The 24,338-nt window shown below is 37.6% G+C and overlaps 1 protein-coding gene across 3 annotated transcripts in view; it reads left to right on the top strand.

The window, feature by feature from the left end:
- The first annotated feature begins 456 nt into the window (after positions 1-456).
- Positions 457-24,338, top strand: part of smarcd3b (SWI/SNF related, matrix associated, actin dependent regulator of chromatin, subfamily d, member 3b) — a 39,400-nt gene continuing 15,518 nt past the window's right edge. The window contains exons 1-4 of one of the 3 annotated variants that reach the window (XM_056762897.1): positions 457-813; positions 19,942-20,135; positions 21,722-21,811; positions 24,211-24,253. In XM_056762897.1, coding sequence (XP_056618875.1) covers positions 802-813; positions 19,942-20,135; positions 21,722-21,811; positions 24,211-24,253 — 339 coding nt within the window. In that variant the 5' untranslated portion in view covers positions 457-801. Of the gene's footprint in view, positions 814-11,668; positions 12,202-19,941; positions 20,136-21,721; positions 21,812-24,210; positions 24,254-24,338 lie in introns of those variants that run through there. The other 2 variants (XM_056762830.1, XM_056762980.1) reach the window with 2 other exon arrangements.

The raw sequence follows: 24,338 nt of genomic DNA on the forward strand, positions 1-24,338 counted from the left end.
AAAAAAGCCTCGGACCTTAGGTATTACTAAATGGTCAGCTGCGGATTTTAAGATTATTTCATTTTATAAAATATCTAAACAATTTGCATTATGAGATTTATTTTCGGGTTTCCGAATGTAAAAAACACATGAACGTCATAAGCAGACCTCAGACAACGGTGTAAATAATAAAAAGGCCAGTTCATGACACCTTTAATTTAGCGGCTATGTATTAATAATATAATAATATTTGGAAAAAAATTATACATAATTAATTTATAATTCTTATTAATTTGATACCACTTTGAGCAACAAAAAATCATTTATATCTCCTTTTTGAGTATGAATATTTTTGTATCTGATGAACTTTTCTGGTCATCACTTGTTTTCTGCTCAGTACTCATTCTCTCGTGCAGAGGTTTGGCGGACTTTTTATGCGCGCGATGCTTCGTATTTTAGGCCTGTTCTATAAAGTTCAGGTAACATTCACCAGTGCGCCCGGAAAGACTGTCGGGCGCAAACCGAGCGGCGGGTAATTTGACGACGCTCCCTCCGTATCACCGAATTGTATTTGTAGCGACGCTGGACGCGCCTGCGCCTCAGCTCTCACCGCACTGGGTCTCACCGTCTCCGGATGCATCCCCTCCTCACTCTGCTGCCTCTCAACGCTGACTGTCCGCTCCAGTCACTCCACCACCGAGCAACAGGGAGCTAGTGCTTAAAGCTATAATAAACTTAATCTCCGTCGCTGCGGACACGCATCCGCTGCTTTAATCTTCTACCCGCTGCCCTTTCACGACCAACCGACTCGACCCTTCTGCTATGGAGAGAAAGGTAGGGAGATTTCAGTAACATTACAAAAATGTTATCGTGTTCAATGAATACTTATTAAACAACACTGTTTAGCGTCTGCATTACGTTCTCATTCACTGATGATGTATAATCCGCCCAGCCCATCTCATCACAGGCAGTCAGATTAGTGCGCAGGGGAGTTTTTCCGACTGGATCTAGTTTATTTAGCAATGTAAAGAGCATAAAGAGACTATACGAATGCGCTATATGAACCCACACAGAAAACACACATCTGTCCTAGATGCAGGCGAAACGCACGTTGCTGCACGTTTTAATCCGCTCTTCTCCATCACTAGTAGTCGGATGAAGGCTTCTTCATATGTTCCCCATTTGCAGACAGGAGTTAGTTCTTAACCTTGAGAGGTCCAAAGCACCACCTAAGTGTTATTGGAGATGCTATGAGACATGAGATGCTCCCTTTACTCCTGCCTAATTGTTGTATGAGTCGCAAGTGTGAGGCATATACAGATGCCGTTCTGATCAACCGCAAGTCACTTTGTGTTGCAGTGGCTGCCGTGTACCTGTTGTGCAATGTGTAGGCATGTTAAAGTGTAAAATACGAATATAAGTGAAGGTGTTTTGCAAGAGGTTGTCCATTTTCAGCCCATTTTTAGTTTAATTTCTTTGTTAATTTTAAAGTGTGGTTTTAAGCGTCATTTTTTTGTAGTTAATAGCTTGTTGTTTTACAAACAATTTTAAAATTGTGATTTTCAGACCTGCAAATGAATTAAATCTTAAAATAAAATAATAGCGAAATCTTGTTTTATTTAAATCTTTTATTTCCGTAGTCTTGTTTCTGTAATAAGAATTGCAATTTCTGATAATGCTATTTGACTGGAAGTGGCTGTTAATCATCTCAACTCCTATGGAGTTCTGGAGCACAGTACATGTCTTTGTTTTCTTTTATGTATTAAACATAAGGCATAATAGTCATGATATCAAAAGTCTTCATGTTTATTGTGACCCTGCCTGCATGTGAAAATCTAATTATGAGACAAGAAAACCTCAAAGTTTGATTTCAACCATCAATTTCACTATGATTTCAATCTTTTATATGGCCCTACTAAGTCAGTATTAGCAATATCAAGGTTATATTTTAACATAATGTTCTTTACATTGTGTAGGGTGAGTTTATGTAATCGCCCCCAAATGAAATTTGCAGGGTTTTCACAGGCAGGGTGACATTTTAGGTCTTATTTGAGTGTGGTGCACTGCTATTCACTGAAAACGTCACCTGTTTATCTGTATCTTGTAGTTCTTACTCAGGTGCAGTTCTGCAGTTCTGGAATTCTTCTAGTAGTGTGTAGACCTATTCAGTTGTTCTGTGAAAGATTAAATCTCTGTCGAGACTCATGCAGCAGGAATGCTCTGTAAATGCTGCATCACTTCTGATTATAGGTGCTTTGTAGGAATTTACCCCATCAATGACTATTAATGTTCTGTACAGGCAGGGCCAGTCTCTGTAAGAGAAATAATGTTTGCAGTGACATTCTCAAATCAACAGGGAGCTGGAAAACATAGTGGTTTTGTGTGAAAAGGGCTGGCTGTACTAGTGATGATGAATGAATTAAATTGAATAACATAAGCAGGAGCTAAATAAAGGTGTGTGTCTGTGTGTGTGGTCTTTAGGTTTTATGTTTCACTATTGTGCTTTAATTTCATTCAGACTTTAGGAAAGCATTTGATTTCCATGCAATAACTTTGTTGGCCTCTTTACTGCATTCCCCACCTAATGCACTTATTCTCATGCATTAAATGTAAAATCATTGTGCTACTGCTTACATGCTTACGTTTGATATATACCATAAAATCATAATAGCAGCAAAGTTTTTATCTTAAGATGAATTCATTGCTTTACTCATGGTGACATGACTGTTGTTTTTCCATCACTGTTTCATAATCTCAGCTCATTCTTACTATATTTTCCAAAGACATATGATATTTTTGTGTAAGACTAATACTAAAAGTAAGGTTGTTATGGTTGTTATTGTCTCCAGAATCCTTTATACGTTTTTGCAGAGTGAAATATGCAGTAAGGTACTCAATAAGTACACAGTTTTCTCTGTAAGGTACATGTAAACTAATTTAGTGCATAAAAGTTGATGAATGATTGCAAGATTGAAAATATAAATTTGACGTTTCTCAATAAAAAGTTTTAAAGGCGTTGAAGTATTGTGCATGGCATCTGCAGATTGGTTTCAAATGAGGTCATTTGTTAGTACCAGGTTTTGCTTTAAAGTACAGACTTGCAGGTGTGTCTTTGAGCTCAAGGCCTTGTATTCTCTCTGGAAACAATTCCAGCTGGGCCAGCAACACACAGAATGGATCGCAGAAGTTAGCTTCACTGCCCCGCAATCTTCTGAGAAATCCCATTAGCATTCAAGGACCCACTTTTTTTAGCTGTCACACATCAAGAGCTTAAGGGAGAATTGGCTCTTTGAGAGTGAGAGTTCAGGCCGAGAGATGAAGGGGTGATTATTAAATACTTGCCTGCTTTCATTCATTCCTTTTTCCACTTCACTGCTTTTGTATTACATTGTTCAGTTTGAATCTATTCTTTTGAATATGCAGAATTTAAATGTAAATTCACTGTCTACAATCTGTTCAACATTTTGGTTGTTCCTTGTATATTTGGTTCATTAGTCTATATATTTAATCTGTTCCTAATAGGCTAGTACTTTTCATTTTTTTGTTAAATTACATTTTTTAATAATTTTATTTGATTAATATAAGCATTTAAAGCAACAACGAGACATTTTGGTGAATGGTTCCCCCATGTGGTTGATAAGTGCAATTGTCTGTTATAAATGTCATAAATATTGCCGCTGTATAATCTTCCATGTGGGGAGTGCAATACACGTGAATTTGTAGACTATGCAGAAACCGTTGTTCCATCATGTCACTTCATAAACTGTGCATGTACTAAAGCACTCTTTTGGCTCCAGCGGGTTATACTACTGGGCTGTACTAATAGTTCAAACTAGATCCTGAGGTAGCAGTTGGCTGTTAGCCGTTAGCGCATAACGTGCTAGCTACATAGAAGCTAACTTGTTAAGGTTAGCTACATAACATATTTGCAGTCACCCAAAACACAACGCATGAACATAAATGTGTTTAGAAACCAACGCAAATCATTTCCTGTAGTTATATTTTCGGAAACACACTCGAGACCAAGTGTTGTGCGTAATGGGTGCAATCAATAACTTACACACAACTCACTATGGGAATGGTGCCTAGCACAGTAACTATAGATACCGATAACATTAGTCTACGTGCATGAACCAAGGAATCAGCATTTTTTGATCATAAAACATTTTTTTGTGGTTTGGTAGTCATCATTTACAATCATAACACTACATTTGTGATGAGGCACGATCATGCTACGTAAGCTATTGAGACCCGGCAACATTACATTATCTCTAGTCTACCTTAAGGTTATAAATTGTGAACCAGTAACGTTAGTGCGCTAATAAACGACCTGAGCACAAGCCAAAATTACTAATAAGCTCAAAAGTACAGGACAGTAAGAACAAAAATACATATAAGACATTGGTCTCCATCCGCTCTGCAACCCGTTGCCTCTTTCAGCTCCCGCCACCGAATGTAAGTTGGTCAGATATTGATTCGTGTCCGATCATTCTCTCTATTTTCCTCATTGTGTTACTTGCTGGCTCTGCCATGGTGATGGTTTAGAGACTTGCGTTGAACTAGATCGTTTGTCTTGTTAGCTGTTGGCATACTTCTCCCAGGCTATGTGTAAAACGTGACATATGCTGTAAAGTAGGGGATGGCCGGGGGTTTTACGGTCCAGAACACCAAAGTTATAAGTGCAATTTCATCCGATATGAGGCTGCTTAGCTAGCAACGGCAGTTTAATTCGTCCAGTTAAAAGTTGTCCTACCACTAAAATAATTTTAGAGACATTCATTTAAGGTAAAAAAGTTGCTTGTTATCGCTTTAAATTTCATGTACACTCTCAAATGTTATGAAGTATTACACTCTTTAAAAACGGGTCCACGCCAAAGACGAGTTTTTACGGCAATCAGTGTTTGTACTGTTGTACAGCTGGTGGCGCAGTTAGACACCTTTGGGAAAAACTACAGAATCCCAGAACCTAAAACGTACATTTCTTATCGGTTTTTAATGATTGTTTGGAGTGTAATCTGTGCGGAATCTTTGACAAAAAACGTAAATTATCTCAGCTGTTTAATTGAAGTGATGCATTTTTGAAGAAACCTACCCACATCTAAAGAGTGATAAAAAAGAACAAATGAAGATAGAAGAAAACGGTTTCTTTTGTTTAAAAGTAGAGACCCTGTCCCTGTTCTTTCATTGGACATATTGTTTGTCCTTATAGTCTTTACAGAAAATGTACTGTGAGCCATTAAAGTTTGGTGAAAATGTTTAAAAATCGCTGGCGTAGGCTGGCAACTTTTTTTAAAAAGGCTGGCGGGGAAAGAGTTGAAGAACTATGTCTTTCACACTTTTTATAACCTTTTTAAACCACAAAGAACTTTTTGTGAAACAGAAAGGTTCTTCAGACAATAAAGGTTCTTTATGGAACCAAAATATTCTTCTATGGCAGGGGTATTCAAAATCTATGGCAGGGATCTGTGTTTTTTGTGTGGTTTTGTGGGTGTGTCTTTAAATGCAAATGAGCTTCTGCTCCCCTCCCCGTATGCAAAATATTACGTAGATCACTTACACATGTGCTTTGGATGACATCAAGACAAGCAATATGGCGGAAAAAGGGCAATAACGTCTGTAATGCCCTATCCAACCAAAACAGTACACTAACTGCAATAAAAATCACTTTAATGCCTTGTTCATCAATACAAATAAAATGGAGAAGAAAAAAACATAGATAGAACAACATATGCTGTATGAAATTTTGGCCATTGATGATTAATTATGTGCATGCATATAACTAACAGACATAAACACAGATATAGGAAAAAACATGCTTTCAGAGTACTTGTGTATGACAGACACGTATGTGAAGATCAGCAACCAGTTTATCTTATAAATGTGCACTCTGTTTCTATCCGCTCTTAGTATTGGCGCACTTAGGACATACGAGAAAACACTGAACTCACAGAGAAAGACACTGCTATAACTTTCTTGCGTTGTAATGCTTTACAGAAATGTCGGTCACAAGACTTCTGAAAGGAGAGGCGCTATGCGTTTTACAACTAACATTACGCAACTAAACAAAACGTGCTAAACACAGTATTTAAAAAAGGCGATTTAAATACCATGCGTAATACTTACTACTTCCAGAGATTAAGCTTGATCGCGAACAGCTGGTACTGATCCACTCTTGAGAATAATTTTTGCTTTGTTGAAATTCATGCTATACCTATAACAGGTAGTAAATTAACACCAACCCATGATTTATGAAAATCTGATTAAAGGAATGATCGTGATATCATAGCAGTTCTCTCATATGATGCAGTGTGATTTCTGATAGAGAAGTGTGGGACGGTGCTCCATGCACCCGATCGGAGTTCTTTTTCGTCTTCTATGAGACAGATTGTGACCGCTACAGATCGCTTAAACAGAGGTGACCCATTTTTACAGGGGAAACGCTCAATATCCTATTTGGTACTCCATCCCCCCCCCACCCAAGTCAGCAAGAGGGAGAAGAGTTGTGCTTGCTCTGTATTGTTAATCTATACTGAATTAGCACTTTTCAACAGAAGGCTTGGAGGCATTGGACATTGATATGATGCTTTCATATGTTCTCTGTGTATTGTTTTTACACAGAATATTTTATAGCAATTGAATGGAAAGCTTAGATTTATCCTTCATTCACTTTCCTCATTTTGTCTATTCTCTTTCCCATCTACATAAAGTACACAGTGTGATACTGAAGGATTTTGTCATGGTTCTGCCATTTCTATTCAGGCTTTTCCATGATAGGATCAGATGTTTAGTGTGAAAAAGACATGCCTGGGTTTATATGTTGACATGGCATGTGCTTTCTCATGTCTTGTCTATGGCCCCGCCCCTCTCGTTTCCTCATTAGATTCCCTTAAGTGTTTCATTATCCACACCTGCCTATTGTTAATTATCCTTTGTTCGTGTCCCTATTTAATACCCTTGTATTCTTTGTCCTGGGCTCGTTTGTTCTTGTATCCTGTTGTGTCCGCATGCACGTTGGCACTGCCTTATTGAGGATTGGTCTACGCTCTGCTCCAGCGTTTCTGCTCCAGCGTTTCTGCTCCAGCGTTTCTGCTCCAGCGTTTCTGCTCCAGCGTTTCTGCTCCAGCACTCTGTTCCTGTTCATTATCCTTTTAGATTTTTGTTACAGCTTGTTTACCCTCTGTGAGTTTTTCGTTCCTGTTTGGCTGTCTCTGTTAGCCCCTGTATTTTACCCCATTGTGGGTTTTTGTTCTGTGTTTTCGTGTCCTTTAATTAAAGTATTTTGTTAACCCCTTCACTGCCTGCATTAGGGTTCTCTCACTTCCCGTTCCGTGACAGATTTAGGTTATATAGAACAGTCTTTGTTTTATGGGTCAGTAAGAATAGGTAGGTGAAAGATAGAAATAAGAGAATCACAATATGCTATTTGTTATATAGCATACAGTAAAGTACCAGCTCTGTAGAATAGATGTAACTCAGATGTTAGTTCATTCAAAAATGAAAATGATATTGTCCCACTCAATGTTGGTAACCGAACGTGCCCATTCACTTGCATTGGTTTTGTGTCCATACAATAGAAATGAATGGGTATCGACCCAATTCGGTTCACCACATTCTTCAAAATATCTTCTTTTGTGTTCTGCGGAAAGTCAAACAGGCTTGAAAGCTTCTCTTCAAAGTACTACCTCGGACTGCCATCCCGTAACATTCTAGGCCCTGCTTTGTGCGATGAAAATATGTCTGTGGAATGGCACATTGATAAGCGTGAGTGTTTTATTGGGAGGCAGATACAGACCTCTGCAGGACAAACCTAAAACTGCAGCTTGAGGTCAAACTGTCCCGTCCTACAATAGACACAATCTCTGCTCACCCCTTACAAGTCCCCCACCCCCTTCACCTCCCAGTCAATGGGACCTGAGCATTTGGCAGAGCTGTAATGGGAAATGGGAGACTTGGGGGGACTCAAGGGGGAACTAAGACCTGCAGATCTTTTCAGCGCTGACTAGATGATTAAAACTGATTCCTGTAATGGTCTGATCAAAAGTGAATGGAGCTCACAATGGTTATGGGTCACAGGATGAAGTCTTTGTGTGGTTAATTCATAGAACCTGATTGTAGGTCTGTTTTCTATATTGGGCGTTGGATTGACAACATTTGTTTGTATCTATTTTGGAGTTTTTTTCTTGCTTGAATATATTTTTGGGTGAACTATCCCTATTAGGTCATAATTTACTAACCCTCAAATTTATTTTCCCTACTTTGGCAGTAGATGGGGGTTGAGATCTGTTGGGTTACTGACATTCTTCCAAATATTTTCGTTTGTGTTTAGCAGAACAAGAAATTAATACCGGTTTTGAACAACCTGAGGTTGAGTAAATGATGGCTGTTCATTAACTGTTTACACTTATAGTTTTTAGTGTAATCTCTTAATGTTATTGCATTTTTTTTTTTTTTTAAATCAAAGCAACCTTTTCCAGCAATTATTTTAGGTGAACTTTGTGTAACTTTTTCTGCTGAAAGATTCTTTTTTTGTTCTTTATTTTTATCAAACTAAACCAGGTTCTGCATCAGAATGCCTCTGTGCATGTCACCATTTGTCACTGTTTTAATTTATGTAAAGATGGAACACAATTTATTTAAAAGCTTCGTAATCTTGGTCTCATCTTACCGCAAAATCACTTCCCACATCACTTTTGGATCATTATTATGGTGTTTGGCAAACTGTAGACATGCTTTCACACGGTTCATTTTGACTAATTGTCTCCTTTGTGCCACCCTCTCATCTCTTGATATGGTTGATCTGTCCACCTCCGTTCTCTTCTGAATTCTCAAGCTCTTGCAAACTGATCGTGGGCCTCTGTGTGGCTTCTCTTACGTGTCTCTCTCTGGATAATGCAGAAAGTTTTGATACATGACCCTTTCTAGCAGCTTTATAATGATTAAATAAACACTGAGTGCTTGTGCATCCAAACATTTATTGTTTTTCCTAATATAGGCATTTGTTTTCCCTTATCTTTCATTTGTTTGGAATGCTTATTAATCTTCACATTGAAAGCTCTCCAGTAGATTCATAACCTGAATATTGATCATTTAACTTTTTCTGCCAGACACTACGGTATTAAATTAGTTTATTCACATGTTGAGGCCAATAGTGTGACAGTTATGACCTTGTTTGGGCAATTTTTATTCAACTGTGACCTGTGCATTATGCAAGCAGCATATTCATTTTTATGTAATGATTGCTTGAAAAGCATTGTTAAAATACATTACAGTCCTCAGAAATACAAATCGTGGGTATCTACATTTCATCAAACTGATACTGGAAGAAGTAACTGGAATGCAAACTATTCCCATGTAAAGCATTAACAATTCGAACTGTTGTCTGTAGACTGCTCTATCTGGGTTCATGAAAGGCAGTTGTGTCTATTTAGAGACCTCTCAATGCAGAGAGGTGAAAGGTCAAGATTGCGACGTTAACATTTACAAACTTGCACATCAGCTGGTGACCTCTCAAAACAGTAAACATCTTTGGTGCATGACATTACACGTGCAAAAAGGCTCGACAGTTCTTCCCAATTTCCCAAATCTGAAGGTTTCAAGTGTAAGATTTAGCATTTAACACTTCTGAGTTGTCATACAAAACACCTCATGAATAATTAATTGATCAGTGCTGTTTTCAAGTTAAACAAATGGGAGGTCAAGAGGCTTAACAGGAAATGTTGTGGCATTTGACTCTTCCACAAAGCTTTTGGGACAATCAATTGTTTATTTATTTTAATTTTAAAAAGATATTGGAGATCAATCAAAGGGGGACTCGTCCTCAACATTTTTTTAGATTAATGGACAACAAATATATTGGCTTTTCAGAATGGCCAACAATTAAAATATTACCTCAAGGTTACAGCCTTGCAAGTAACATTAGTTAACCTCATGAACAAGACTTTAGAGAGATCATACCGTTATTTTTAAAAGTAGGAATGGTAAATTGTATACAAATACATTTTTCCTCATCTTTCAGTTGAATACAAAATAACCTGCAAAGCCACTGCAGATGAGGCATAGTTTCCTGAAGAATTAGACACCTTTTGTAATATTGTACGCAATATATCAATGCTTTAGGCAATTCACAAATCTTGCTGACCTAGATTTGATAAAATATTTACTGAACATTATCTTTTGTGAAAAAAGGAATAGACCTGTTAGCAAGGCTGAATAATAGCCAGAAGTGCAAATGTAATTGAATTTGTGTAATTGTATTCCTTGTATTACTAATACTGGAAAACCTAGAGACATTCAACCAACAAAAATTGAAACCGTAACTGGCTAATTTTCAATAGCCATGAGAAACGTAACAGGCGACACAAACACAATATGTTGGTACTTCTGTACTTGGGGCATTTTAGGCAGGGACCTCACCACAAGATAATCGGGCCGATTTCTCCCATTCCGACAATCCTAGGTAAAGTCCTGATGATCTTAAACGGCTCTAAAAATTATCTTATCAGATTTTCCTTTGGTGTGCTAAGAATGAACCTGATCGGAAGAACATCGGAGCCGCCCCGATCGTGAATCAGAAATCCTGATGTGTGGGGGAAACCCTGAGAACAAACGCACAAACGAAAAGCATGAGTCGTGACTTCGACCAAACCCTATTCTTTTATGTGTCAATTTTCTGTCGCAAGCAATACAAACACTATCATCGCAATAACGAATAATTTCAATAAAAAAACAGGCTATGTGCAAGTAACGGTAGTGATTACGTAAAAATACGTCAAAGTGGAGCCAGTAGACTGTTTCAGGTGATTGATGTCTGCAGGTATTTTTTACAAAACTGTTTTAATACTCTTGTTTTTTTTATTACTGTGAAGACCTTAATACAACAACATTTGATTCAATAAAATAATATCTAGTGCTGTGCCACCTTACGATGATGCTGCTTGAGCAATTTCTCAACGATAAATAATATTTTTAAATATTTATAATATTTGTTTCTCCTCATGATTTTGGTCTCTCTCAGTTCAAAACTCTTAAGATAAAAAATCTTTGATGTGGCCCCAGCTTTAATCGTTTTTTGGAAATACTTCAGACAATTTTATTAAGAATAAAAGTTAAATATTTTCATCTTGTACCCTGCATGGCTGGTATGGGAAACATTTTGTTTTTATTTCATATCAAGCGGTAAACAAATACATTGTTGGTTTAACATTAGGGGGGAAATAAGGAGCAGGGTAATTTGATGAACTTGAATTAAATTTGATGTGGTGACTGGCTTCAGAACCCACTTTATTTACAGTATACAGTCTATAAGACAATGATTCAAAAACATCAGTAAAATACAGTAAATGTTTTTTGAGCCATTGTAATAAGCCATTTAAAATGATAATATCACTGTTTTATAAGATCAGAATTGTTTGTACGGTGGAAAATGTTAAATTGCAGGAAAAGACTGCAAATGTCAGGTGTAAAATATATGATGTATTGATATGACAGACATGGTCAGAATCAACATTTAATGCTCTGTGAGCCCGTTTTATTTGCACATCAGTCAGCAAACTGCTGCTGCTTTAAGGAACCTCCCTCTCTTTTTTTGAGAATGAGCAGCATATTCCAAGCCATGCTGTGTTGGACTGCAGCAGAGGACGGGAGAGAGAGAGCAGTAGTGAACGTAGAAGAGGAGGGGTTTGGATAGCGGCGAGACGAACTACGTCGCAGCAGGCTGCGACCGACCAGTCAGCGAGCATTCCCTTATCTACCAATGGAATGCAACAGCTGCAGCAGCCTGTGAGCGTGTGTGTTTTTGTGCAACCGTGTTTGTTAAAGGGGGAGGGGGCGTTCGCGGTGGGCCTGCAGGAACCCCCCTGAAAGACCCCCGACTCTCAACCCCCCACGTTTTCGCTCAGCCGGGCTCCTGAAGAGCAGCTCAACCAAACATAAGTGTGAGAGACTCGTCAGGGCAACACACTCCAGACACATAGTGAGCGAGGGAGAGCGATAGGAGAGCAGAAAGTAAGGGAAGTGGAGCAGGGAGCCTTGAAGGGAGGTTGAGGAGGTGAGCGAAGGGTGAAAAGGAAGAGAGGCGAGGGAAAGACAAAAGAGAGTGGGAGAGAAACGGTGAGGAGAGCGAGAGCGGAGGCAGACGTGAGGCAAATGGCTTCGGAGGAGACCGCTGGAGGAGCTCGTAAAGCCACCAAGAGCAAACTATTTGAGTTCCTCGTTCATGGAGTGGTACGTACTCTCTCAGTGTGTGTGTGCGTGTGCGTGTGCAGGAGCTCAGCCCCAGACGCCCATGTGTTTGAGTGATAGCAATGAACGGTGACCATGTGAAGGTTATTTCTAGTCCTCCGGATCCCAGCTGTACGCTGCTCTTCTTTTTAAAGCGGAGCGTGAATGAGGGGTGGGAAACGAGGGAGGCGAGCATGTGTCCGCGTGTGAGAAAGAGAGAAAAGGATCAAAGAAAGCAAAAGAAAGGCTAAAGGTAGCCACTTTGGTCATTGAAGGCTGCACGCATTTGGCAGCGTGCCTAATGTGACGAGCGTTTTCATTCAAAACAGAAGCCGCTCTGTGACTCAATGCTGGGGGAGAATTATTCTTCTCTTAAGGACACGTTTAGCGCTTTCTTGATAACATCTGTGTAGGTTTTCACATGTGTGATATTACAAATTTGAGTGTTTTCTGTGATTTGCTTAGCTTCTTGTAAGGTCAATGGCTGTATTGGTCGTAGTACTAGAAATAATAAGAACGAAAGTCATTTTCTTTATGACATTATTCATAGTTCGATGCAGAATAGACACAATGCAAATCCATTTATTGTCTGAACCTTTGTTTACAAAGAGTAGCAGTGTAATCTTTTATTTATGATTCGTAAGGCTTTGTCTAGCCAGAGCTTTAGAGAGAAAATCAATTTGAAGTAAAAAAACTGTTTGTAGAACAAGAATAATGCATAGTGCATCATTACATAAAGTCTATACTGGCTGAATATAAAAAAACTGAAGAGCTTCATTGATCGGTGACCAGGTTTGATAGTTTTTTTCCTACTTTGATTTGAACCTTGGCCTTTGTATGGCACAGGGTTCAAGTATTGCTTCATTTCACACAGAGATAAGTCTTTTCAGATTTTATTTCATTTGTTTGTATATAAGCCTTTATTCAATGAAATCATGGGCAGCCTTCATGAACTCGTGTACATCATTAACTTCTTAAAGGCATTCTGCAACCCGCCTCTGTTTTAATGAACTGCTTTGAGCTGTAACTTTTTAACACCGCTCATGCGTAATAAAGCGCATAGTTTGTGTATCTAGGAAGTAGGTTGTGTTCTAGAAGAACAACACGCTGAGTTTGGATGATGAATGAAGAAAATGATGGCGTTTGCCTCTGCAGACTAATTAACCTTGGCCAAGCACTGATTGTTCCTGGGCAAATGTTTCCCACACCTTATTTTGGCTTCCACCCCTCTGCTGTCCTCTACTGTGACTGTGGCATTCTCTTCACCTTCTCTAATACTTTGTCTGCACTTACACGTTCTTCTGGATACATCAGATTTACTGTTCCTTTGCTTTTGCTACTATCACTGGTCTGATGCAAAGCACATGAAGGTTGTTATGTGCTGTTTATAATATTGCATCGCAAGTCTGACCAGAGAAATTCTGCTTGTTTGAGCTAAAAGAATGTGGTGGTTCAGCCTTGTTCCCAAGGCAAGGAACAGTATGTGCACATCAAGGTTCGCAATTAAGTCACAGTTTGAGCTGCCACCAGTTTGTACGAAATGAATTTTAAAGTGGATGAAAGAAAATCTGTCGCCGATAATGCGTCGCCTATTCCACAGTGCAACCGATTTTTTTATCTACTGTATGTAAAATGAGGGTGAGGTTGAGTATATTTTCCTCCCTGTGATAAATCACAGAGTGCTGGCGTTTCGTTCGCTTTGTGCATATTATGTCTGGGTTTTTATTTTCCGTTCGATCCTCTAGACGTTAGTTGTTGTGTTTAGATTTGGTGTCGCTGTATCGTAATGTTCTGGTGTGATCTATTATATTACCCGTCCATTGGCTCTTTTGTTAATTTTCTTGCAGAAGCCCAGTGTTGGTTAATAACAGACCCAGTCGTACTGTGTAACTCTGTGGATAAATAAAGATGACCTGCAGGTCATTTCACTCTAGGAGTGGAAACTCTCATTCCAGTTGGTTCTCTACTAAATTTCTACCATGGTAAAATACTGGTGAGAAAGATGTAAGGATTATACCCTCAAGGTTTATAAAATAAGGACAAAATTACGATTAGAAATTAAGTTATAAGTCAAGAAAAAGTCAGCAGTCACTTTGACTCTTACCCCATTTTGGTCGTTGCTACAAACAACAAAGAGTCTTGTGCAATATTGTGAAGCATACCATCGCAATATGATTTTGAAGTAATCAGTCTTGGATTTAAAAATTGTATTTTACATTTGTTTCAGACATGCAATGATGTAAACATTTGCAGTAACTCACAGGCCAGGGATGAGTGAGATAATGTGGTTATCGAGGTCTGTCCCGATGTCAGATGCACATTTGTCATATAAACTGCAAGCAAAGAAGCTCCAGAGAGACATTTGTGTACTCAAACAAAAGAACGTGTTTATCACCATGACCCGAGCAAATCACCAAAATTTGATGGACAGCTCAAGTATTTCCAGTCTCTATGAAGTGTAAATCCGCACGATGTGACTGCTGGAAAATATTTAGAAAAAAAATGTTTCTGTCCTAGCTGCTTTTAAATTCATGTTCAAAGTGATTGGTGAACAAAGCAGTCAGCACGGGACAATAGTTGTTTGAAACTATTTTAAGTGTTCCATTTCACATTTATGGACAAGTTTTTTGTTGTGTTGTATTTATTGGTCCAAATAAATGTAATCTTTCATTTCACTTTATAAAACTGACTTCAAATTCTGATGGGATGAGAAATGTTCAAAGCCGGTGTAAAATGACTAAACACACACCGCCACCACACATTCTACATTAGTGCGGCATATTGCGGATGTACATCTGCAAAACCAAACTACAGTTGGGATAATAAACCATATTACTTTGTGAAAGAATTGATTATTATGATCATTATTATTAATAAATTCAACTGCATGTTGTATCTATGAACAGCTTCTATGGCTTTTGTGACTTTCTCCTGTTGGGTATCTGTATAGATGTGAGGGTGAAACTGTTAGCCAGCAGCAGACAGAGGAACTGCAGTGCTTCAGCATTCAGGGAATAAAAGAAGTGTTACAATTTACCGACTGCATGCATCTATTAAATGCTAAATATCTCATTGAAGGTCATTGTCCTGCATTACAGCACCACTCGAAACTCCAAACTTACAGACAAATAGAGATCACCTAAAGTACAGATTTAATAGGTACATCAGGTTCACTTCCTTTTTGCAGCCATTCCATTGTATTTGTATCAGCAGATTATGGTTTCTTTCGCACATTCGATGTGTTCACATACACATTTTTTTTATGTAAAGCCTGTTTAACTGCATTGTAATGAGGTTTCTCACACCACAGACACATGGTGACAGTTATAGTGTTTAATTCAACAAAGTCATAACATTTGCTATTAGACACACAGCTTATCCAAAATTGTGTCCTATTTTAGTGTTCTTTGCAAAATGAGACAAAACATCACCTGAAAAGTTTCAGTCACAATTTGATGTGGTTTGATTATTCTGAATCACAAAACAAATGTAGTAAGAGCGTCATTTATTCATGTCTAGAGTACAGATATAGTTTGGTGAAGGAATGGTCAATATTGCAGTAGCAAGTAGCGTTTGAGTCATGCTTTACAATGTACCTGAACACACTTTTTGTTGTGATGAACAAAGAGAAAGATATTTGTAAGAATGGTTTCAACCCAACATTTCTTGACCACCATTGACATACACAATGGTAAAATTTGCTTAAAACATTTCTTTGTTCTGTAGAACACAAAAGAAGATATTTTGAAGAATGTACGAAAGCAAACAGTTCTGGGGCACTTTTGACTATCATTGTAATTTTTCCTACTATGGTAGTCAATGGTGACCAAGAACTGTTTGGTTACAGGCATTCCTTCAAAAATCTTTCTGTATTTATCAGGACAAAGAAATGTATACAGATTTGGAACAACTTGAGGGTGAGTAAATAATTATATCATTTTTCGGGGGGTTGAACTGTCCCTTTAATCGTGTTTCTGTAGTTGGTAGAGCATTGTGTGTTAGAAACACAAAGGTTTGATTCTCAGGGAACAAAGATAAAAAAATTATACTTTCATCCATCAGTTGCATTGCCACGCTCCCTTTACACCCATTAGCTCTGTCACTCTTAACAGCATTTTAATTTGTCTTTTCTTGGCAGACACATTTTTACAGCTCGCAAGCAATATTATGTTGCCAGTTACTTCAGCAAATAGCTAAGGGTGCAACTTTAGTACCGAGACAAAACCAAAAAAGGTCATTAGGAACATAGTTAAGGGTTTGTAGCGCTATCTGGAATAGGGTTATTCAATTGGGGTGGCAAATGAGAGGCAGAAATTGTAAAAATGCTTGCTTGTTTTCTTTTAATAAAGTGTATTGCTATGCATTTAAAATTAGTTTAATATTCTATATCCATTGAAATTGAAGCTTTATAGCATTTCGATTTTTAAATCATTTTAATCAAACACTGGTGAAACAACCATTTTAAATTAATTTATTTACAATAGAGTCTGTGGTGTTACCAGGAAAGAAATGAACACCACAGACAATAACACAAGACAAATAAGCCATAATCCAGACTTTTCTAAAATGGAGGCTCCCATCATGATGATTTCAAGATCAGGGGACATTTTGGAAATATTATGTATATTTATCAAAATTTTGATAAAAATATGTAAAATCTGCTAGTTATCGCCACATAACACCACAGACACTAATAAAGCGTGACACATAAAATTGTCAGAAATGTAGCTAACTTTAAGAAAAAATATAAGAAAGAATGTATTCACCATGCACCCCTCAGATCAACCAGCACCTGCAATGACCTTTACACATAGGAAGTTGTCCAAATAGATGTCCTCCTTTTCTTAAAGGGGCAACATCCATAGGTTGTAATACCACAGACATAATTTGGGGGAATATCAATTTTTTCTTAGATATTACAAAAAATATACTTTTTAAAACAATTTCATAAAAGTTGACATGTTAAATATCTATATTCACAATATAACCACTTTATTTGTGTAAAAAAAAAATGTTGCAATAACATTCCACGATACCTCTCTGAGGTATGACAGAAACATGCATATTTTGTTACAAATGCAATCTCTCAAACTCAATTAAATATGTATTTCAAAACAAAAATGTAACCATTAATAATGCACAAATTGTGTCTATCCTACAGAATACAAACATTTGATAATTTATTGGTATTTAAAGTTTATTTTAACTGTTGTAAAGTAGACCACTTGCCACCACAAAGGAAGAATGACCCAATAATATCTGAAATATTACAGAATTTTAACAGGCAAAGTAACTATTAATGCTTTCTAGAAATAGCTTTATAGCTTAAACTGAAACTAGTTTTGTGTTTAAAAAATCTGTACATTTTATTGCTTCTTTGTTTTCAGTTTCATCACAGTCCTTCAGATGCACTGCTTTTTAAAGTCTCATTTATTCGTTTTTTTATGTCATGTTTTAGTGTAACTCTTTTGTTTACTGTAACATAACTTGCATTAAGGAACTGCATTTGGTACCTCCTTGTACTTGATGCTAAATTCTTTGAAATATTTATTTGCCTCTGACATCTTGGCAAAACCACGTTCCATGTTTGGTGTTATCCTAATTTATTTATTTATTAGTTACGACTTAGGGGTGGGCGATCTAGAAAAAAAATTCAAATCACTATTTTTTTCCAGATAGATCACGATTCACGATTTTATCGCGGTTCTCTTCAAGTTGGTTTTGAGACTATTTTGCAAATTAAAGGGGCTTCAATACAGCCAAACTAAGTCCCCATATAAAAATATACTCTTTACCATTTATATTATGAAGAATATTTTAATCAAGTTAATATTTAATGCAAGTGCAAGACCATAAATCAGCTGTTAGCAAAAAACTTTACATTTTGAATTTTGTTTTTCATCTTGTTGCGGCACTCGGAGTAAAGCTGTGGAATGGGCGTGGAGGATAAATATTTTTGGCTGGTATTTCGTAACGTGGATCTACGACTTTGAGCAGTTTTTTAAAGCCCTCATTTTCCACAGTCTTTATGGGAATCATGTCTTTGGCCAGGTAAAATGCGACCGCGTCAGTGACATCTTTCCAGCGCTTGCTCGTCCTGTCATACGGATACGGAGTTCCTTTCTCAAATGGTTCCTTCGCTAAAGTCGTTGTTTAGGCCTTTTAGTTTCTGTATGCTTGGTTGTAGCCTACCTGATTTACTCGCGTGGGATCCCTTTATAATTTGACTGTCGGCATACTCTTTCAGTCCCTTTATTTTGAGGTGGTTAAAAATATTCATTGTGTTGCCTTACGACGCTCGAATCTTATCATTGCCACATTTGCAAATAACTGTTGTTTGGGCCGTGTCAGTTGGGGAAAACCCAAACCATTTCATTATTACTGATGGAGAACTTTTTTTAGGGACCAAGTCCTCCGTTTTTCCCTCCATCTTCACTGACCGCGTCACTTAATCTTACTGAATTCACAAGCAACGTATACGAGCTTGTTAACATGGCGCAATCTATCGCAAGTATGTTGACGAATTCTATAGAACAGCACTATATAGGACGATTTAACGATTTTCCCGAAAAAGTGGATCGTGCAGTCATTTTAATCGTTCGCGATCTAATATCGTCATATCGCACACCCCTAAGTTACGTGTTACGGTTTGATGTATTCTTTAAAATATGTAGTTATTGACCTGTTCCATTTAATAGTGATGTTGCTAATCTAGAATTCACTCTCACCTCTTCATACTGGGTATATGAATTGAAGTATTTGAGTTAGCTGTGGAAAACCATTTGGAGACCATCCAAATTTTCATTTAATCAGATTTCTAGATGTGTTGTGGCCATTGCAGTCAAGTGTATGTTGAATTTCAACAAAATCTAACTTGTGTACTGACCTAAAGTCATCCAACACCAATGTGAAAGACTAACAGCATGACAAGACACATAAAAACTGATACAAATTTAGGTTATTACATATATATATATTTTTCTAAATATATGTACAAATATAACTGTTGTATTGCTTAAAAGAGAATATGATATTTTCTTTGCAGTATTTGAGGTCTGAAAAATACAGAGCATCTTTTATTTTATTTTACCCAGTTTTCTCCGGTTTAAATTTTCTGAAAATAAATGCAAATAGAAACAATATTTTGATTTGAAATTTGGGGGAAAATACTGTAACTAGTTCAGAGAATGAATCAAAAATGATCATTTTACCTAAACCCATACCTATAAATAGTCAAATTCAGAAACTGAAAATAATTTTGATAAGGTCTCCTCATTTTTTTTTTCTGCAGCTGTATGTTCTAAATATAATGATCCTAGTTCATTCTAACATAAATTATAGAGTAACTCGCCCAAAAAAATTATTAGATAAATCACATAAGATAAAAGATAAAGCTGCATGAGTGTAGTCAGTCAAACCTTAAACACACACCACCTGCTTTTATGGAGAAGAACTGGCACAAATGGGATGGTGACATGACTAGAGGCTTGTTCGTCATTTGTTCATTGTCCTGAGCTGTTAATGTAGACGGCACAAGTGTAGAACAGATTATGTTATGCAGTTGCTGTTAAGAAAGGTAACAGCTGCTGCTGTGGTAGTCTTTTGGATCTAACATTTACAACTTTTTTCAAATATCTCAAACCTAGTAGCTAATATTTTGACTTGTTTGCTTAAAAGTAAAGTAAATACTTTTTTCATACCATATGTGATTGAAAAAATGTCATTTTTGTGGCCCTTTTACAGCGGCCTGGCATGCCATCAGGGGCACGGATGCCTCACCAGGGGGCACCAATGGGGCCTCCAGGACCACCATATGGAGGAAGCCCGGCAGTAAGGCCTGGACTCAACAATCAGGCCATGGAACCCAGTCGTAAACGACCCGCTCCTTCACAGCAGCAGATTCACCAACAGCAAGCCGTACAGAATCGAAACAGGAAGTGAGTATAATAATATTATCATTACACCCTCATGTAATTCCAAAACTGTACAAACTGTATGTTTTGAATGATGATTATGTTTATTGCTCCTGTTGATTTAATGGTAAAATATCTTCCTCTCAAAAGAATTGTGTCTCAACAGAATGACCAGATCTTAACTGGCACGAGACTTGATAACTAGCGAATAAATGAGATGAAGAAAAGTCAAATAAAGGGGCAAACGTCTGTTGATTTGATGGCTATATTGATGTAAATTGCAGGATGTTTTAGCTAGTTTTAGTGCTCTAACCAAGCATGACTTAAGTGCTAAATGATATATCATCCATTTAAATTCAACCAATCGCACAAGCTGCAAGCAAATAATACTTAATCCCTCTCGTTTGTCCAAAATCCAATTCCACACGTCAAATTCCTGCTGGTATTGTCACATGTGAACAAACAGTTGCTTATCTCAACATGCAAAACGGATGCATTTCTCTTGTATGCATCTTTTTTTGTTATCTGCGTGGTTATTTCTATGGTGCTGTTTGTTTTGTAGCAGTGAATTAATGGCATTCTTGGCGTCTTATTAGATGACTTCACATTACAAATTACATTGTCGCCATGTCTGTTTATTCTTTATCTCGTTGTGATTCTTGCGACATTTCCACACATTTTAATTGGGGTCAGTCTCTGGTCATAAATCACCAGTTACATTACAATGTCTCTGTGGCATATACGTCACTTTATGGTTATTGCAATGGGCACTATGCACATGTGACGTCCGCGTTCGACGCAAGAACCCTCTGCAGTTTTTGGCTGGGGAGACTTAAAGAACTGGGATACTAATACAATGGTGACATTTAGCAGAGGCTGTACATTGCGGCACACTGCAGTGGTATATAGAAGTGGTGTTCTATCGTATTTGAATGTTATTACGACATGTAAACGTATGAAAGTATCATTTCAAATACGGTAATGATAAATAATATGGTATATACAGCACTTCTACAGTATATACCACTGCGGGATGCTCCAATGTACAGCATCTGCTAAATTCAACTATTTTCTCAGGTTCCTATTTCTCTCTGCTTTAAGTCTCCCCAACCGGAAACTGACGAGCGTTCTTATCGTGAAACTCGGAAGTAACATGTGCATATAGCCCAATTCTGTTTAATTTATAGTCTCAGGCTGCTGGCCAGTCATCTGACAGTTGAGAAGAAATATTTCATATTGTCCTTTTCTTTGTCTCTGAATCAGCCGGATTGATTTACACACTTGCTCACGACCTTGTCTGACACATTTGTGTAACATTATCTTTGTAAGGTCTACAACACTGCTGTTTAGCATCAAACTAATCAATGCAATAGATCTAAGTGTGTGTGTGGTTGTGACTGATGGCCACAGATGCTGTATCCCTAGCTCTGCGGTTTATTTTTCACCCTCAAGTTGTCTTTCTGTGCATTCATCTTTTTGTAATATTTTTCATCATATTCAGCAGTGTGGACTGAATAAGACTCGCACACACAAACAAATGCACCTGCAACACATGCCAACTGGCTCAGTCCACTCTAATAAAGGACCCTTCAAATGCTATCAACTCATAGGAAGCCTGTGGGATTTTCTGGACCAAATGAGATGCCAGTGAGGCAGATGGACATGAGAGAGACCCAATCAGATCCCACACTTGGATTAAAGTAGGAGTTTACTCTGCTGCATGATAGATTTGACACGTTTTGATCCCACCCTTGACCCTTTACCGCACCACATTCCCCTAAGCCCATGTTGTCTCCAAGGACGTGTCTACTGTTATTATCCACAGACAGGATTTTTTCCCTTCACTCATGATTTACCACAAGCTTGTTTGATTTGTGTAATAGCTTCGTACAGCATAGTTTTAATTGAGTTGTAGAGACAGGCTGTCAGTTTATGACACATAACATTTGAGTCAGAGATGACCAATAATATTTGAAATGTAGTGTGTAAAAGATTACATATTGCTGTATTGGCATGGATGTGCATGCATGTCCTGTTGCATGGCATGATATGAGAGCTTGTTTTACACAAACGTTTTACTGTAACATACTTAAAAATAGTTAAAGTCGGAATGTTTGAGTTGTGGTCAAAGAAAACCAAAGTGTGCTTGTATATTTTTATTATCGTTTTTATCAGTGGTTCTCAACTCTGGCTGACAATAGATTCGTTAAATTTAATGCACCCCTGCACAAATCTATCAGTGTATCACAGTAAAGTACCACGACAGCGAGACAAGAGGAGACTCCTCCGTATGGATTTGAATCGCTCTCGCTGTATTTGAATGTAATACGCCAAGCAATCTGTGTAGATCCGCATTAAAGGAACAATATTGGTTTTTTTTTAGGAGGATCTATGACAGAAATGCAATATAATATATAAAACTATTTGTTCGGAGGTGTATAAAGACCTAACATAATGAACTGTTATGTTTCTCATATCTTAGAATAAGCTGTTTATATCTACATACAGAGCGACCCTACAAACATTGAATTCGCCGCCATGTTTTGTTTTTGTCAACGACTCTCTGCTGGAAAGTATCTCCATAGATATCTATGAGTATCTCTGCTATAAGACTTAGTACCGCGGGTCCTAACGTGTCTCTTCTGGAAAGTCTTTATAATATTAGTGCAGGTCCGAGCTCTTGCCTTACTTTTATACTTATTTTTATCCTTAAAATCCACAAACTTTTTATTGTATGTAATAAATAAATCATCGCTCTTTCTACAGTTTTTCTAATGCCCGCATGATCTCTTCCCTGCCTCAACATAAGAACGACATCTTTTTGTAGTATGGTGGCTATCGTAGTGTTTGGACTGAGCGATTCGATGAAAATCTATAAAAGAACGCTAGTGGCCGCTGTAAATCAAACACTGCGGTTTTAAGTTGAACGCGCCTATTTCTGAAGACGTTGTTTTATCAGAGTTGGGGCTGAACGCGGCAGGAAAATGCATCTCGTGGGCCAAAGTTGAGAACCACTGGTATATGTTTCCAGCCGCAGAAACAATCAACTTACAATGGCCAGTCCAGTGTCTGTCGAATTTCAACAAAATTAAATCTCAAGAGTGACATAAAGTTATCCAACAACAATGTGAAAAACTGACAGCATGACAAGACACATGAGACTGTGATAAAAATGAGGTTATCACATACAAAAAATAAATAAATAAAAAAATTGACCTAAATACATGTACAAATATTACGGTTGTGTTCCTTAAAAGTGAATGTAAATTTGTTGTCTTTTCAGTATTTGAGGTCTGAAAAAGTTCAGGGTCTCTTTTCTGATATTTTGACCTGTTTCTCCAGTTTTCATTTTCTGCAAATATAAACTATATTCTTGTTTGATTTTTTTGAGAAATATTGTTAGTAGTTATTAGAATAAAACAAAATTATAATTTTACCTAAAACACATGCCTATAAATAGTTAATTCAGAAAAACTGAAAATGCTCATGAAATGGTTTCTTATTTTTTCCGTGGCTTTATCTACAATTTGCATTTGAAATGCTTTAGTCAACATTTATTTGAATGCCCTGTAGAACTTTAATATGGTGATGGTCACCAAAATGGCTTCAGCTTTTCTTTAAATAGGATTTTCTTTACATGCATAAAATATCCAAATGTTTAATTCAGTTAATACAATAATGTGAATTACCCTTCGTCATAAATTTCCAATCTAACTAGTAGTTTGCACAATGGTCTTTTGTGAAATAGGACAAAAAAGAAAGATGTGCTAGAAGACGTAAAATAACTTTCCACATATGTGCACAACACACAGCATATTGACACACCTGACTGCACGCTGTGTTTAGGTCCCCTGAATCTGTGCTGCTTGCCAAGCTTAAACTTTTGAAGTTTGAGCAGCGTTCTCATAACTTTCTCTGTGCCAATGGTTGCCAACACCATCTGGACTGGCATTGCGCACACGCACGCTCCTGCACCGGCTTTCCTGCATCCTGGACCAGTCCCAGAATTTAAGCAGATGTCCCGGGTGCTCCACTGTCAGTCTCCATAGTAACATCTAGGTTTTTTTCTGCCTTTCTCCTCCATTTCCCCTTTCTGCAGTGCCAAGAGGAGGAAGATGGCTGATAAGATCCTTCCACAAAGGGTGAGTATGAGATCGGAGCCTTTTCATTGCTTTCATTGGTTTTTCTAGCTATAAGTGTGTGCAAATGTGCATGGATAAAGATGCA

This window comes from Triplophysa dalaica, chromosome 1 (genome assembly GCF_015846415.1).
Source record: "Triplophysa dalaica isolate WHDGS20190420 chromosome 1, ASM1584641v1, whole genome shotgun sequence".
In the NCBI taxonomy this organism is placed as follows: Eukaryota; Metazoa; Chordata; class Actinopteri; order Cypriniformes; family Nemacheilidae; genus Triplophysa; species Triplophysa dalaica.